This window comes from Eleutherodactylus coqui, chromosome 10 (assembly GCF_035609145.1).
Source record: "Eleutherodactylus coqui strain aEleCoq1 chromosome 10, aEleCoq1.hap1, whole genome shotgun sequence".
In the NCBI taxonomy this organism is placed as follows: Eukaryota; Metazoa; Chordata; class Amphibia; order Anura; family Eleutherodactylidae; genus Eleutherodactylus; species Eleutherodactylus coqui.
In genome coordinates this window covers 5,024,920-5,042,440 of record NC_089846.1, presented here as the reverse complement: position 1 = coordinate 5,042,440, position 17,521 = coordinate 5,024,920, and the positions used below count along the sequence as shown (strand labels likewise).

Here is a 17,521-nt window from a genome sequence, read left to right as displayed (position 1 = left end):
AGGGGATAATGACACGCTGATACTTGGGGGACGGGATAATGACACGCTGACACTTGGGGGACGGGATAATGACACGCTGACACTTGGGGGACGGGATAATGACACGCTGATACTTGGGGGAAGGGATAATGACACGCTGACACTTGGGGGACGGGATAATGACACGCTGACACTTGGGGGACAGGATAATGACAGGCTGACACTTGGGGGACGGGATAATGACACGCTGACACTTGGGGGACGGGATAATGACACGCTGATACTTGGGGGACGGGATAATGACACGCTGACACTTGGGGGACGGGATAATGACACGCTGACACTGGGGGGACGGGATAGTGACACTAATACTCGGGGGGTGGGGAGGGACAGGTTTATAAGTGTCCTATGATCGGCAGTGCCCTGGATGTTACTTTCTGTTCAGTATTACGGGCGGCTCAGTAGATACATTATACACTGTTATTCGGGTGGTAGGGGGTAGTTATCATATGTTTGTAGTATTACTGACTGTGGTCTTGTGGTTTTGGCCCCGTTTGCCGCACGGATGGGGACGCTGTGTCTTTCGTCACCTTTGAACTTGTACTTTTGTTTGCTGAAAATCATTAACCAGGAGCAGAAGTTTATCTCAAACATCAAAAATCAAATACTCTCCTTGTTCTTCACCAGAACTTGTAACAAACTCCGGTGACATAACGGGGCTGTGCCCAATTACATGTCAGCAGTACCCACCTACATATAAGCTATGCCCACCTACATACAGGATGTACCCACCTACTCCTGGGATATTATGGCTGTACTCAGAACGGTATTAGAAGGTCACTGAATGTTGCTAGGATATGTCAACATTTTATTGATGGGGGTCCAACCTGGGGGACCCCAATAATCCAGATCAAAAGGGTGATGGAGGCCCCTTCATGTTTTTCCCTTGTGTCAGTTCAGCAGACAGAAGCGCACATGACAGGCTTAGATACAGTGCTTCAGCAGACGGTATCACACAGGACAACTGTTTGCTTTCTTTGGTTTTATTTGATTTCATGATGGATCAGAGAAGATATCGGGATACAGATAGAGGCGGTGGGTGCAGGAGGGGGCGGAGATGGGGTACAGGATGGGTGCAGAAAGGGGCGGAGGTGGGGTACAGGAGGGGGCGGAGGGTTAGAGGGAGGTAGAAGTGGGGGCAGAGGGGGGTGCAGCTGGGTTTCGGGAAGCATGAGGGCTTGGTGGAAGTTCTGTAAAACAAAAACATATCAGAAGGTCAGAGGTGATTGATCCCGGGAGCAGCTCCCCCCCCCCCCCCAGTCAATATTGGTAGAACAGGTCACTCAGTTTGACTTCTGTGATAATATAATATCAGGAGCCGCAGGGTTAATAACGAGAACACGGATACAGGAGATCTACTTAATCTGGGCTAAAGAGGCGCTGGATGATCAAATGTTCTGGAATAGCAGATTTATGAAATGATATATATATATATTTATAATGCTGGCAGTGGCAGAGAGAGGAGGGGCCCTAACCCAGTGCTGATGCCGCTGCACTTCAGGGGGCCCCATGGGCGTGAGGTCCTGGTTCTGTGTTTGGAGCTAATTCCTTACTTCTTCATTTTGCCAATATCCTAATGTCAATGGAGGAGAAAGGATGCAGGTATTTAGTGCGGGGCCCTCTCTCTCCAGGGCCCCATCGCTCTATAGGACGCTGTCTTTTTGGTACATTGCCACGTTATCAGATACAAACTCACCAGAATTCATTTGGGGGAACATTCAGCTGTGAAGAGATCGAAACGGAAAACTGGGTCAGACAATGAAAGCTAGAATAGACGCTCCGGAGAATCCCAGCACAACCTCACATCCCAAACTGGAGACCATTAGAATCCCGAACATCCCCACATTACAGTCCTATATCCCATACATCCCCATATTACAGTCCTATATCCCATACATCCCCACATTACAGTCCTATATCCCATACATCCCTATATTACAGTCCTATATCCCATACATCCCCATATTACAGTCCTATATCCCATACATCCCCACATTACAGTCCTATATCCCATACATCCCCATATTACAGTCCTATATCCCATACATCCCCATATTACAGTCCTATATCCCATACATCCCCATATTACAGTCCTATATCCCATACATCCCCATATTACAGTCCTATATCCCATACATCCCTATATTACTATCCTGAACCTTGTACATTCCATAATACTACATAATCACATACATTTCCATATTACAGTCCTATACATTCCATATTACGGTATAATCCCCATATTACATTACTGTATCCTATACATTTCCATATTACTTTCCTATACCCCAAACATTCCAATATCCTATATATCCCCCAGTGCAGTCCTATATCCTATACATTCCCATATTACAGTATAATCCCATGATCAGACTAAACACCCCTGTAATACGAACCTCACATGCTCGCCTACAGGACTTCTCTAGAGCTGCACCAATCCTATGGAATGCTCTACCCCAAGGCATCTGGACAATTCCCGATGCACGAAATTTCAGGCGCAGCTTAAAAACTCACCTCTTCAGGGAGACATACCAAATCTCCTGTCCTACTCCCCCACCCCTCCCTATGGCTCCCCACACCTTCTACCCTGCTTATCGCATACAACCTCTAACCCTTCACCTCCTTACTGCCCCACCACGTCAGCTTCCTAATAACTTCCTACTTTCCATATGTCACTCCTATACTGCCTGTGTTCCCCCATGCCTCATTCCCCCCTTGTACCTCTTGTATCACCCCCACCCCATTTGTTACAAACTGATTGTATATCACATGTAATTGTTGTTTTGTCTGTGTTCCCCCTGTTCTGTAAGCACTGCAGAATAAGATGGCGCTATACAAATAAAGATTAATATAATCCCCATATTACAGTCCTATATCCCATACATCCCCATATTACAGTCCTATATCCCATACATCCCCATATTACAGTCCTATATCCCATACATCCCCATATTACAGTCCTATATCCTACACTTTCCATATCCCTATATAATCCTATGCATCCCCATATTACTGTCCTATCCAGTCCTGCACCCCATGCACATCCCCACAATCGCCCATTTCCTCGTTCTCCATCTACCTGGTGTGGTGAATATCAGGATATCCTCATTGGTGAAGCCTTTGCTGTGGAAGTGCTTCAGACCTTGTTCCTTTACATCTTCAGGCAATTTCTGATCTCTCCCTGAGGAAGGAAACCCATTACAATCCGTTATATCATGGCATTCCGTATGTCTTCTTACCCAGCGGCTCTAATAGCCTTCACCTCTATAGGTGTACCCAAGGCCCCCCAACCAGTGCTATGTATTCCTTACTGAACATCTTTGCAGTCATGCAGGTCTTTCCCTCGTGGACAAGGATGGTCATTTCCAGGGCCGTTGTATCGTAATCTGTGTTCACGACGATGATTTCATTTTTTCCATGCACTGTGCAGAAACGATGAGACTAATGGTTATAAAGAGTAAATACAGACAGCAGTACGTAAGGCACACCACCACCGCCGGTCAGAATACGTCCTCCCCCTGGCTAGTCCCTATAAGGACCCATTTACACGGGCTGAGAATCAGCCTACTGTGATGGGCACCAGTTGACAAAACATTTCAATCAGCAACTGATCACACAAAGCAGATGATCGGCCTTATGGGACGAGCCATCATTACTGCCGTTCATACGATCATTTGTCACCAGGTGTAGAGCTGACAACGGAGTCTGTTGGGGGATGTCACCAGGTGTAGAGCTGACAACGGGGTCTATTGGGGGATGTCACCAGGTGTAGAGCTGACAACGGGGTCTATTGGGGGATGTCACCAAGTGTAGAGCTGACAACGGGGTCTGGCGGTGGGATGTCACCAGGTGTAGAGCTGACAACGGGGTCTGGTGGGGGGATGTCACCAGGTGTAGAGCTGACAATGGGGTCTGGTGGTGGGATGTCACCAGGTGTAGAGCTGACAACGGGGTCTGGTGGGGGGATGTCACCGGGTGTAGAGCTGACAGCGGGGTCTGGTGGGGGGATGTCACTAGGTGTAGAGCTGACAACGGGGTCTGTTGGGGGATGTCACCAGGTGTAGTGCTGACAATGGGATCTGGTGGGGGGATGTCACCAGGTGTAGAGCTGACAACGGGGTCTGTTGGGGGATGTCACCAGGTGTAGAGCTGACAATGGGGTCTGGTGGGGGGATGTCACCAGGTGTAGAGCTTACAACGGAGTCTGGCGGGGGGATGTCACCAGGTATAGAGCTTATAGCGGGGTCTGGTGGGGGGATTTCACCAGGTGTAGAGCTGACAATGCGGTCTGATGGGGGGACGTCACCAGGTGTAGAGTGGACAACTGGGTCTGGTGGGGGGACCTCACCAGGTGTAGTGCTGACAATGGGGTCTGGTGGTGGGATGTCACCAGGTGTAGAGCTGACAATGGGGTCTGGTGGTGGGATGTCACCAGGTGTAGAGTTCACAATGGGGTCTAGTGGGGGGATGTCACCAGATGTAAAGCTGACAACGCAGTCTGGTGGGGGGATGTCAGCAACCAATCAGTACAGGACATTGCAGCTTCTGGACCTTCCAGAGTCCACTGTTGGCCACGTGATTGGGGGATGGAAGCCGTCCGGTGTGCGGTGCTGCCACATCAGGGAGACCTCGTAAACTGACAACGTGGACAACAAAGCCTTGTAGGAGCTGTGAAGACCTCACACACATCGTCTGCCCTCTCTCAGGGGATCTCACAGGACATTGGGACATCCATTAGCACCAGAGCCATCAATAGGGAACGGCATGTGAAGGGTTACCATGGACGAGCGGCTGCACACAACATCAGAGCAGTAACTGTACTGCGGTTCCTACGATGGGGCTTGGAGTGATGTACTGTAAGTGAGTGGAAGCAAGTGTTGTGGACAGATGAATCACAGGACACCATCTTCCCATTGGATGGCGCACTTGGGTGTGATGGTTGTCTGGAAAGTGGTTTCTACGTGACGGCATCGTCCTAACAGTGAGGTTTGGAGTCAGTTTTGTTATGGTGGGGGGTGTTAGAGCCATTGGTTATAGTGAAGTCCACCTTCACCGACAATGGGTACAGAGACATCCCGGACAATGTGGCATCACCTCCCCTGTGGTAATACTCTGGTATAGTTCCATGTCTCCACCAACATGACGAGCGCCATGTCATACGGCATGCAGCGTGGGGAGCAGAATGACTGCAGACTTCATTGTTGGCCCAAAGTCTGGACCTTAATCTCATTGAGCGGGCCCGACCAACACACCCATCATCCCCCCACATCCCTATCTGAAGCTCTCCTGAAGGAATGGAGACAAATCCCTCCACACATTGGGATGGGAAAATGGGAATAAAATCCAATTTCATCCCCTGTTATGTGCGTCCCAATACTTCTGTCAGCATAGTGTAGACCAGATCAGACAGTGAAGGAGCGTTTGCTTGTTCTTCTGCTGATCTTTTTGCACAGGTATCTGTGTGTTCCCAAATAATCTGTAGTGACATCTGGGTTTATCTCAGTCCAACCCTACCAGATACCGAAGACAAAGCTCCAGGCTAGTCAGGCCTTCTATAGGGATGCAATATGGACACTGAGACCTTTATCGACGGCGGCGCAAACCTAAGGCTGGATTCACAGAGGCAAGTGCATTGTAGGTCAGTGAAAAAGTGACCGTTTCCCTAAAGTTTCACTGTGATTTTCCTGCATGTGCTTTTGCTTTAAAAACGTACATTTTGCATCAGATTTACATCTATTTTTCGTGCACATTAACAAAACCGCACGCGCTGCCCAGAGTAAAAAGCTTTAAAAACGGATCGCGCTCGCATGGAAATCACGCGGCTTATACGTGCAATGCATTTTTTTTAATGCTCCCATAGAAAATAACGGCAAATCATACAAGAATCGCCGAAAATAGAAATGCAACAATTTTTCTAACTTGGACTATAGGTGTGGGTGAAGGATTACTCTTGTGAATGAACCCACACAAATGAACAGATTCTCTCCCCGTGCGAGCTGTCCACCTCGGAATCAGACGGAATTCACACGGGTGACTGCGATTTTGGTCAGTGATAAACTGACTATTTTTTGGGTGATTTGAATTCAGTTTTAATGCACTTTTGTGATTTGCATCCATTTATCGCACATTTTTTCCGCTCTTTGGTTAGTGGTTCTTTTTTTCATGTGCTGTCCATAGAAATATGCCTTAACCCATTAAGGACCAGGCACCTGGTCCTGGGCTTAAAGCACCGCCATAGTAAAATTACAGCATCGCTTTAAGCCTCCTGTCTCTGCAACTAATCAGGGCAGGAACAGGTTATCAGCTGTTAGTGACAGCTGATAACCTGGAGAAGACAGCAGGAGGGTTTTTTAACTCTTTCTGCCTTCTGCTTCCTCGAGTACACAGTGCTCAATGAGCACTGTGTACTAGAAAGTGGAAATGGAAGGGAGTCTTCCACTCTGGGAGTCGGGGGGTCATGTGACCACTGGGGTTTCCTGCTACAGCAGAGCTGGAGGGTCATACTAGACCCTGGCCAGCTCTGCTAGTGACTACTGTCACTACAGGGGTTGCTTTCCCCTGTAACTGGGGCTCCTATGGATGCGGCTCCTATGGACGCCCCAGCTACAGTGGGAAAGTGTCAAATTAAAAAAAAAAAAGTCCCCCAGAGGTCTTACATGATGTCATGGGGGACATAAATAGTAAAAAACATAATTACATACATCAGTAAAACAATATTACAGAATAAAACAACAATACATACATAAGACTGGCACGTCATGCCATTGTGATGCATTTTTTAGTTCTCCCATCAAAAATATTGGGTGATTTTTGAACAAGTATCGCCAAAAAGTAGGATGTGCAGCAATTTTTTGTAACTCAGACTATCGGTCTGAGTGAAAAATCACTTGTCTGAATTAACCCATTCAAAAGAACGGTCTCTGGAATCAGAAGGAACTCACATGGGAAAATCGCCTGTGTGAATACGACCTTAGGCCCCTTTTAGACGGGACGATTTATCATTCGGACGAGCGGACGGTTACGTTCATGCTTGCATAAAAGAACGATAAGTGACAGATTACCGCTCATCGCTGGCTGCCTTTACACTGAATGATTAGCTTTCAAGTTCGACCGATCCAGCGATTTTCTTAAACGCGCCTACACTCATATTTCATGTGTCCTACAAGAGCTGGCTAGTCGGCCCAGGCAGCGCAGTGTTAACCCCTTCATGCCCTAGGCGTATATTTATGTCCTGGGCGTCCAGGGTTTGTATGGAACTGGTTTGGCTTCCGATCCCACTCCATTCGAACCCTGGGAGCTGGTCCTGCACCATATATGGCGGGTATAAGCTGTCCTTGACAGCTGACGCCTGCCCATACAAGCCGCAATCAGCTTGTAAGCTGATTGCAGCTGTTACCCTTTAAACAAACAAATGCTCTGCGCACTCACAATGAGATCACAAGGTGCTATTTGGTTGCCATGGCAGTTTAGGGATCTCTGAAGACCCCCAGGAGTGGTAGGTCTTGATAAACTGCCTGTCATAGTGTGGTATAATGCAGTACTGCGGTATTACATTATACTGCATGAGCGATCACACAATTGCAACATATACATGTACACAAAGAATAATATATAAAATATAAATAAAAACAGCAATTTATAAAACCATCAGATTTTTTCTAAAATCTAATTTAAACCAAATGGTAAACGATAAATCCAGAACATCTCTTTTTTTCTCAGTTGGCTGATGGAATGGGACGGAACATGTGTGTACTTCCAATAAAGGAGCTGATATCCCATTAGGAGAGAGCTACCATCTTACCCCCACCATCCCACTGCCCAATAAGATAGACATAGGAAGCTTTATAACCAATGTTACTAATACATCATTACCTAGCATCAATGGTAATAAAGAGAGAGGGGTTAATATGGAGACTCCACCGGCGAGATACAAGATAATGGTACAGAAACACACATTACAGAGTGGACTTTGTTAGATTTATCCCCCTGTGACTTCCCTCCTGAATTTAGGAGTTTGGATCATCAGGATCCATCGGGTAGACATATTATGTCGGCTGATCAGGGCCATAAGTCTTCAATTAAAATACAGAAACGTGTTTTAGAGGAGGGTCCGAACACATCAACAACAATAGAAAAAACAAAAGACGTCCCAGTAAGAAAAAGAGAGTGTCATTATGAGCAATAATACAGAAGTCAACGGATACCCCCAAAACACCTCCATTAAAAGAACTTGTAAACGGAAAAGGGCAAAAGACGAGGGAAGAAAAGTAACCCTAATAGAAAAAAGAAGAACCACAATGAGAACGAGGAAGTAACAGCCGAAGAGGCCGCAAATCTGGTATATTTAATATTTCTAACTACACCCTACAGACCTACGAAACTGATCTCCTCTCTAAAGGACTAGCTTTTTGTCCCACAAAAAATTCTAATTTATTCGATCTATTCGAGAAAACGGACGTCGAATTGATATTGTTTGATCAATAAGGACAATAAACAAGAGGAATATCTAGTAGAATTTAATCTGGAGGAATCAAAACCTATCAGTAGGTTCTATCCAGTAGAGGTCAGAGGTCCCCACATTGAAGGATTCTATAGGAATGTAGTAAAAGAATTCACCAAATTAGAAAGTAATGAGGCCATACCAGATTCTAATCTAACTAATCCAACAAAAGACATTAAAGAAGGGAGAGAAGTAGTTTTTAGAAAGGCAGATAAAAGGGGGGGGGGGGGGTTATGTCGTTATGGATTCATCCACAGATGACACTGAGTATAAGAGAATTTTAGGGGATAGAGAACAATATATTCAACTTAAAGAAGACCCAACTTTGCACATTCAAAAAACCCAACGGAAGTAATTAAAATAGGGGTATCTACTAATGGTATAACAGACATAGAAGGCAGATATAGATTACTAATAGAGCCAGAGACCCCATAGTTTCACCACCTACCAAAAATACACAAGAATGTTGGAGATCCACCTGGTAGACCGATAATAGCCGGCATTAATACGGTTACTAGTCGGTTGTCTGAATATTTAGATAGACAACTCCAAAAATATGTGAGAGGACTACCCCCGCACCTCAAGGACACTGGAATCATCTATAGGAATAGATTAAGGACATCAGATGGAGCAACACATAGTTTTGGTGTTCCTTAGATGTTGTGGACCTTTATTCCAGCATCCCACACAAGAAGGGGATTGAAGCAATTGTAAAAACCCTAAATGAGGATCCACTTGTGTCCAAGAACCAGATGTCATTTATTCAAGAATCCAGATCCTTCATATCCATATCCAGTAGAATTCAGTTCCACAAGAGATTCACTGATGATATTATCATCATATGGGAAGGGGAACAGGATGAATTAGTGCAGTTTGTCAGAGAATTAAACATCAATGATTCTAATCCTAAATTCACTGATAATAAAGATCTAATAGATTTAGTGTTTGTAGATTTAGAACTTCTCACAGGATCATCACTAAAACCCATTTTAGGAAAGTCGATAGTAACAGCGACGTTGACTTCTACAGCTGCCATGCGTGCCATTGGAAGATCAATAATCCATATGGACAATTTAAAAAGGACAGGTAGGACCTGTACGAGGGATGAAGATCGGGCCCCGATCCTTAGGGAGCGTTTTTTAGAAAAAAAAAGTATTCAAAAAAACTAATAGATTCGGCAAATAATAGAATATTAGAAGAAAAAGACAAAGATAATGATAGAAGAAAGGAATTCACTCATCGGGATAAGCGAGGGTTAGTAAATAAAGCCGATGGGAAGGAGAAGGGACCAAGCTTCATCACTAAATGTAGAAGGCAACATGAGGAAATTAGGAAATTATTGGGAACAATTGGTGTATTTTAGACAATGACCCCCAATCTCTACAGGATCTACTGGCAAAAATCCTAAATTAGTTTTTAGGAGAAATCAAACTATCCAGCAGATCTCGGCCCGTCTAGACCGGAGGCAACAAAGAGGATGATTACTAAAAATACCAGCAATTTGGAATCGGGGATATTTAAATGTAAAAAGAAGAACTGTAAATGTGGTGCAGATATAACGGGGGGTGGGATATCAATAGAGATGGGGGAGGGGGGCAATCCAGCTGAGAGAGGGGAGGGGGGCAAACCAGCTGAGATGGGGGAGGGGGCAAACCAACTGAGATGGGGGCAAACCAACTGAGATGGGGGAGGGGGCAAACCAACTGAGATGGGGGAGGGGGCAAACCGACTGAGATGGTGGAGGGGGGCAAACCAACTGAAATGGGGGAGGGGGCAAACCAACTGAGATGGGGGAGGGGGGCAAACCAGCTGAGATGGGGGAGGGGGGCAAACCAACTGAGATGGGGGAGGGGGGCAAACCAGCTGAGATGGGGGAGGGGGGCAAACCAGCTGAGATGGGGGAGGGGGCAAACCAACTGAGATGGGGGAGGGGAGCAAACCAGCTGAGATGGGGGAGGGGGCAAACCAGCTGAGATGAAGCTGTGAAACTAAATGTGTTAGATATTTATTAGAATGTCCTTAAAATATGTCGGGAGAACAAAGGATGCATTGAGAAGTCGGGTCTCTAGTCATAAATGTAATAGTAGGAGAGGCTTTAATAAGCCCAGAGTATCCCGACGCAATCATCATACTAAATATCTTACAGTAACCCCACTATAATACGTTCCGTCCAACTTCATCAGCCAACTGAGAAAATAAGAGATGTTCTGGATGTGTCGTTTAAACACACGAACACCATTTGGTTTAAATGAGATTTTAGATGATATTTTCTATATTATTCTTTGTATATCTGTATATATATTTTAATTAGAGATGAGCGAGCCCCCAAATGCTCAGGGCCGCGTTATAAGAGTCGAGCTTTTCGTAAAATTCGAGAGCCCTACTCGAGTAACGAACCCCATTGACTACAATGGGAGACTCAAGCATTTTTGTATGTGGAACGCAGGGTCCCGAGCTTTTTTTTTTTATCTTGGTTCGTGTCTCTCTCTCCCCCTCTCCCCCTCCCTCTCCCCCTCCCTCTCCCCCTCCCTCTCCCCCTCCCTCTCCCCCTTCCCACTCCCCCTCCCTCTCCCTCTCCCCCTTCCCACTCCCCCTCCCTCTCTCCCTTTCCCCCTCCCTCTCCCCCTCCCTTTCTCCCTCTCCATCTTCCCATGTCACAGCGGGGAGGAGCCAAAAACTGGGGCGGGGGCAAAGGTGATTTGATGCTCGTTCGAGTAACGAGCACCATCAAGTACTCTAATACTTGAACGAGCATCGAGCTCAGCAGAGTACGTTCGCTGAACTCTAATTTTAATCTATTTTTTTGGAAACTATAATTATTTGGTTATCCATCCATTAAATTAAATTGTGTAGGAAGAGGTTTTTATTCTTCCGTCCAGAATAATCTATTCATATATACAGGAGTTCGTTCTGCTTTGATGGATATATATATCTATATATATATATATATATCTTTTTTGTACTTTTGTTCATGATGAGAACATGCCGACACGAATAGGGTGCAGCTGCAGAGACGAATTGACGGCTTTACTTTTTAGATGAAGCCTAATCGCAACCGGATTCAGGAAACGCGAGTGGAACGCACTATGCGCTCCACCTATTGAGAATTTGGGCCTCATGACCTGTGGCACATGACCTAGTCATGTGACCGAATCTCCTCCCTAGGGGGGATGGGCTTTTGGATGGCGTCCGAAGCGAACACGACACGCGTGAGTTTAATCTTTGTATCCATGTATATAAGACGGCTTTTAAGTATAATCTGTATGCATATTTCGCTTGAAGGCGTTGTTTGAACGCCGAAACGCGTAGCAACAATAAACAGTTGTGTAAGTTTACGGACCCGGAGTCTGCATTCACGCTGTGACCCTTGGAGCGCACGGAAGATTTTTACTTTTTTCCTGTGGTGGAAAAATAAAACTCTACAAGTTTGGTATCGTAGTAATGGTACCAGCCCATGGAGTAAAGTCATCGTGTCATTTTTGCCGCAGTTTGTACGCCGTGATAACAGGATCCCTCAACAAAGATGGTGAAATTGTGGGGATTTATTTTCATTTCACTCCACTACAACTAAATGTTTAGGTTTCTCATTTTATTATAAATGAATACTAGCTGATGTACCCGGCCTCGCTCAAGTTAATTTGGTACAGGTGTTTACTTGTTGTTCGCACTGAACATTTTATGAAGTCATGGTTACTTTAGAGGCACCGAGGAATAAAATATGTCTACACATAGAGGAGCGTTAGATTCTCCTCAGGCTGCATGTACCGATGTCCCTCTGCAGAATGTTCCACCCCTCCCACTCTACTCATTTAGGACCCAAATAATGCTTGTGCCAAATTTCATGCTTGTACTACATAAGGATGTTACATTACATAGGGGTGCACCTACTTTTGCAATTAACATAAAATAATCAATTTGTAACCCCTTTACTTTTCCTATTTAGGATGTAAAGAATGGTTGTGCAAAATGTCATGGTTGTACAATACCGAGAAGTTAGAGAATTAGTGGCAAGTCAGTGAGTGAGGGCTTTCAACATATATATATATATATAAGGATTAAGACCGCCTCACACGAGCGTGCAGTGACAGCGTATTACATGTGTGGGGTTTGTGTGCTTAATATGACCCCCCAATACGCCACAGACTGCTGTATCACGCATGTTCTATCTTGGCACATATTGCACGCGCCTACACACCAGGATAGCGTATAGCAATTGGCAGCACACAGCAAGTACGCTATGTAATCGCATGCTGCCTCGCGTGGCACGCAGGGAATTACGTCCATGTGAGCCCGAGCGTAAGTGTTTATATTCAGAGGCTGAAAAGCTGCCCTGCTCACACAGCTGAGGGATCGTTACTGTGTCTCCATCTAGGCAATCCTCTGTGAGTTAAACACTGCAGAGTGCTAAATACTGGGGAGAATGCTGATCACAGACTGCTGGAGATGCTCACCAGAATCATGCTTGTAGTGGCCGTTAGCGATGGTCTCCAAAGTGGCATCCATCTGCTGGCAGCCCTTAGGTCTGAGGAAGAGGAGGAAATACAAAGCGGAAATGTTGTATCGTCTTTACATTCTTGTAAATCCACACAAGATTCTTCTGCCTCATCATCACCCATAACGAAGCAGCTACTTACGTTTTGAATGCCACACTGTTTTTTAGAATATTGCCGTCCTTGGCATAAGTGATTGTAGGGCGAGTCATGTCCTTCTTCATCTCTTTAAACATGGCGCAGTTTGATGCTACTATGGCGCCAAACCATGTACCCATATACTAAGGACATAGCAGAAGTATTAAGTGTTAATAACTCAAGCAAGGTGGGAGGCAGTATTATAGTAGTTATATTCTTTTACATAGGGGGCAGTATTATAGTAGTTATATTCTTGTACATAGGGGGCAGTGTTATAGTAGTTATATTCTTGTACATAGGGGCAGTATTATAGTAGTTATATTCTTGTATATAGGGGGCAGTATTATAGTAGTTATATTCTTGTACATAGGGGGCAGTATTATAGTAGTTATATTCTTGTACATAGGAGCAGTATTATAGTAGTTATATTCTTGTACATAGGAGCAGTATTATAGTAGTTATATTCTTGTACATAGGGGGCAGTATTATAGTAGTTATATTCTTGTACATAGGGAGAAGTATTATAGTAGTTATAGTCTTGTACATAGGAGCAGTATTATAGTAGTTATAGTCTTGTACATAGGACACAGTATTATAGTAGTTATATTCTTGTACATAGGGGCAGTATTATAGTAGTTATATTCATGTACATAGGGGGCAGTATTATAGTAGTTATATTCTTGTACATAGGGAGCAGTATTATAGTAGTTATATTCTTGTACATAGGGGACAGTATTATAGTAGTTATATTCTTGTACATAGGAGCAGTATTATAGTAGTTACATTCTTGTACATAGGGGGCAGTATTCTAGTAGTTATATTCTTGTACATAGGGGCAGTATTATAGTAGTTATATTCTTGTACATAAGGGGCAGTATTATAGTAGTTATATTCTTGTACATAAGGGGCAGTATTATAGTAGTTATATTCTTGTACATAGGGGGTAGTATTATAGTAGTTATATTCTTGTACATAGGAGGCAGTATTGTAGTAGTTATATTCTTGTACATAGGGGCAGTATTATAGTAGTTATATTCTTGTACATAAGGGGCAGTATTATAGTAGTTATATTCTTGTACATAGGAGGCAGTATTATAGTAGTTATATTCTTGTACATAGGGGGCAGTAATATAGTAGTTATATTCTTGTACATAGGAGGCAGTATTATAGTAGTTATATTCTTGTACATAGGGGGCAGTATTATAGTAGTTATATTCTTGTACATAGGAGGCAGTATTATAGTAGTTATATTCTTGTACATAGAGGGCAGTAATATAGTAGTTATATTCTTGTACATAGGAGGCAGTATTATAGTAGTTATATTCTTGTACATAGAGGGCAGTATTATAGTAGTTATATTCTTGTACATAGGAGGCAGTATTATAGTAGTTATATTCTTGTACATAGGAGGCAGTATTATAGTAGTTATATTCTTGTACATAGGAGGCAGTATTATAGTAGTTATATTCTTGTACATAGGGGGCAGTATTATAGTAGTTATATTCTTGTACATAGGAGGCAGTATTATAGTAGTTATATTCTAGTACATAGGGGCAGTATTATAGTAGTTATATTCTTGTACATAGGGGGTCAGTATTATAGTAGTTATATTCTTGTACATAGGGAGCAGTATTATAGTAGTTATATTCTTGTACATAGGGGGTCAGTATTATAGTAGTTATACTCTTGTACATAGGGGGCAGTGTTATAGTAGTTATATTCTTGTACATAGGGGGCAGTATTATAGTGGTTATATTCTTATACATAGGGGGCAGTATTATAGTACTTATATTCTTGTACATAGGGGGCGGTATTATAGTAGTTATATTCTTGTACATAGGAGGCAGCATTATAGTAGTTATATTCTTGTACATAGAGGCAGTATTATAGTAGTTATATTCTTGTACATAGGGAGCAGTATTATAGTAGTTATATTCTTGTACATAGGGGGCAGTATTATAGTAGTTATATTCTTGTACATAGGAGGCAGTATTATAGTAGTTATATTCTTGTACATAGGAGGCAGTATTACAGTAGTTATATTCTTGTACATAGGAGGCAGTATTATAGTAGTTATATTCTTGTACATAGGGGGCAGTATTAGAGTAGTTATATTCTTGTACATAGCGGGCAGTATTATAGTAGTTATATTCTTGTACATAGGAGGCAGTATTATAGTAGTTATATTCTTGTACATAGGGGGCAGTATTATAGTAGTTATATTCTTGTACATAGGGAGCAGTATTATAGTAGTTATATTCTTGTACATAGGGGGCAGTATTAGAGTAGTTATATTCCTGTACATAGGAGCAGTATTATAGTAGTTATATTCTTGTACATAGGGGGCAGTATTATAGTAGTTATATTCTTGTACATAGGGAGCAGTATTATAGTAGTTATATTCTTGTACATAGGGAGCAGTATTATAGTAGTTATATTCTTGTACATAGGGGGCAGTATTATAGTAGTTATATTCTTGTACATAGGGGGCAGTATTATAGTAGTTATATTCTTGTACATAGGGGGCAGTATTATAGTAGTTATATTCTTGTACATAGGAGCAGTATTATAGTAGTTATATTCTTGTACATAGAGGGCAGTATTATAGTAGTTATATTCTTGTACATAGGGGGCAGTATTATAGCGGTTATATTCTTGTTCATAGGAGGCAGTATTATAGTAGTTATATTCTTGTACATAGGGGGCAGTATTATAGTAGTTATATTCTTGTACATAGCGGGCAGTATTATAGTACTTATATTCTTGTACATAGGTGGCAGTATCATAGTAGTTATATTCTTGTACATAGGGGGGCAGTATTATAGTAGTTATATTCCTGTACATAGGGAGCAGTATTATAGTAGTTATATTCTTGTACATAGGGGGCAGTATTATAGTAGTTATATTCTTGTACATAGAGGGCAGTATTATAGTAGTTATATTCTTGTACATAGGAGGCAGTATTATAGTAGTTATATTCTTGTACATAGAGGGCAGTATTATAGTAGTTATATTCTTGTACATAGGAGGCAGTATTATAGTAGTTATATTCTTGTACATAGGAGGCAGTATTATAGTAGTTATATTCCTGTACATAGGGGCAGTATTATAGTAGTTATATTCTTGTACATAAGGGGCAGTATTATAGTAGTTATATTCTTGTACATAGGGGGCAGTATTATAGTAGTTATATTCTTGTACATAGAGGGCAGTATTATAGTAGTTATATTCTTGTACATAGGAGGCAGTATTATAGTAGTTATATTCTTGTACATAGGGGGCAGTATTATAGTAGTTATATTCTTGTACATAGGAGGCAGTATTATAGTACTTATATTCTTGTACATAGGAGGCAGTATCATAGTAGTTATATTCTTGTACATAGGGGGGCAGTATTATAGTAGTTATATTCTTGTATAAAGCTGCTGATTCAAACTATTCATTTCTATTGTAATAGAAATATTCCGTTTTCTTGGCAAGCAGAGGATGACTTTGAGCATAGTAGAAAGCTAAAGAATTGCTGTGCATTTAGGAAACAATAGAGTAAAGATATTAGAATTAGGGAAAACGAAAATTGAAATAGTTGTCAATGATAACTTACTGTCCACTGTGTCTGAAAAATCATGTTAGATCAGCTTGCTGGGTTCAATATCACAACAACTATTTTCTAAGTTTATGGAAAAAATATTAATATTTATACTTACTTTATTCTCATCAAAATTCTCCATCGGCTTCACATCCTCAGCCTGACATTGGATGAAGAGGAGGAGCAGGACGGCTGCTGTGACTTGGAGCATGGTTGCAATTGCGATGAAGGTTTGGAGTGAAGCTCTTGATGTCTGGTGTCTGTATTTATACAGAAATCATTACCAAGTGCAGAATGTTGTAATAAAAAGCCATTGTCTTTGGTAAGTGCGTTATGTAACCGTCGACCTGAAGCCTTCAGTTGTGTCTAATGAGGAATCAATTTCAGTCTGCAGCAGTTGCCAAAAACCTGAAATTAATCCTTGATATTTCATACAGAGCTGTATATGTTACACACCACATCTGTGTACATTCCTAATTTCAGGGTCTAAACTTCATTTTCATCCCCAGTAATGAAGAAGTAAACTGTATATTAAGGTCCATTTACATGGGACGAATGTCGAGCAAACGATTCCCAACACTCGTCCCTGTTTGTCCTTGCTCCCCCCCCCTCTCCATTGAGATAACACAGCGGACGTTCACTACTGAATGTCCGCTGTTTAAACTGCAAGATGAGCCAATCGTCTATCGTTTATGCAGAATAAGGGATCAGCTCATCGCTCATCGTGCAGTAATGAACGGCCACTGTGTTATCTCAATAGAGAGGGTC

General features: G+C 42.7%; 1 protein-coding gene across 1 annotated transcript; it reads right to left on the bottom strand.

The window, feature by feature from the left end:
* Positions 1-1,025: 1,025 nt before the first annotated feature.
* On the bottom strand, positions 1,026-16,964 carry LOC136579668 (olfactory protein-like). The gene is made up of 7 exons (XM_066579717.1): positions 16,872-16,964; positions 13,174-13,310; positions 12,991-13,061; positions 3,351-3,461; positions 3,119-3,220; positions 1,736-1,761; positions 1,026-1,229 (listed from the first exon to the last, which is right to left on the bottom strand). Exons 1-6 carry the CDS (start codon positions 16,962-16,964, stop codon positions 1,742-1,744), a joined length of 534 nt encoding a protein of 177 aa, XP_066435814.1. The 3' UTR covers positions 1,026-1,229; positions 1,736-1,741.
* Positions 16,965-17,521: the final 557 nt, after the last annotated feature.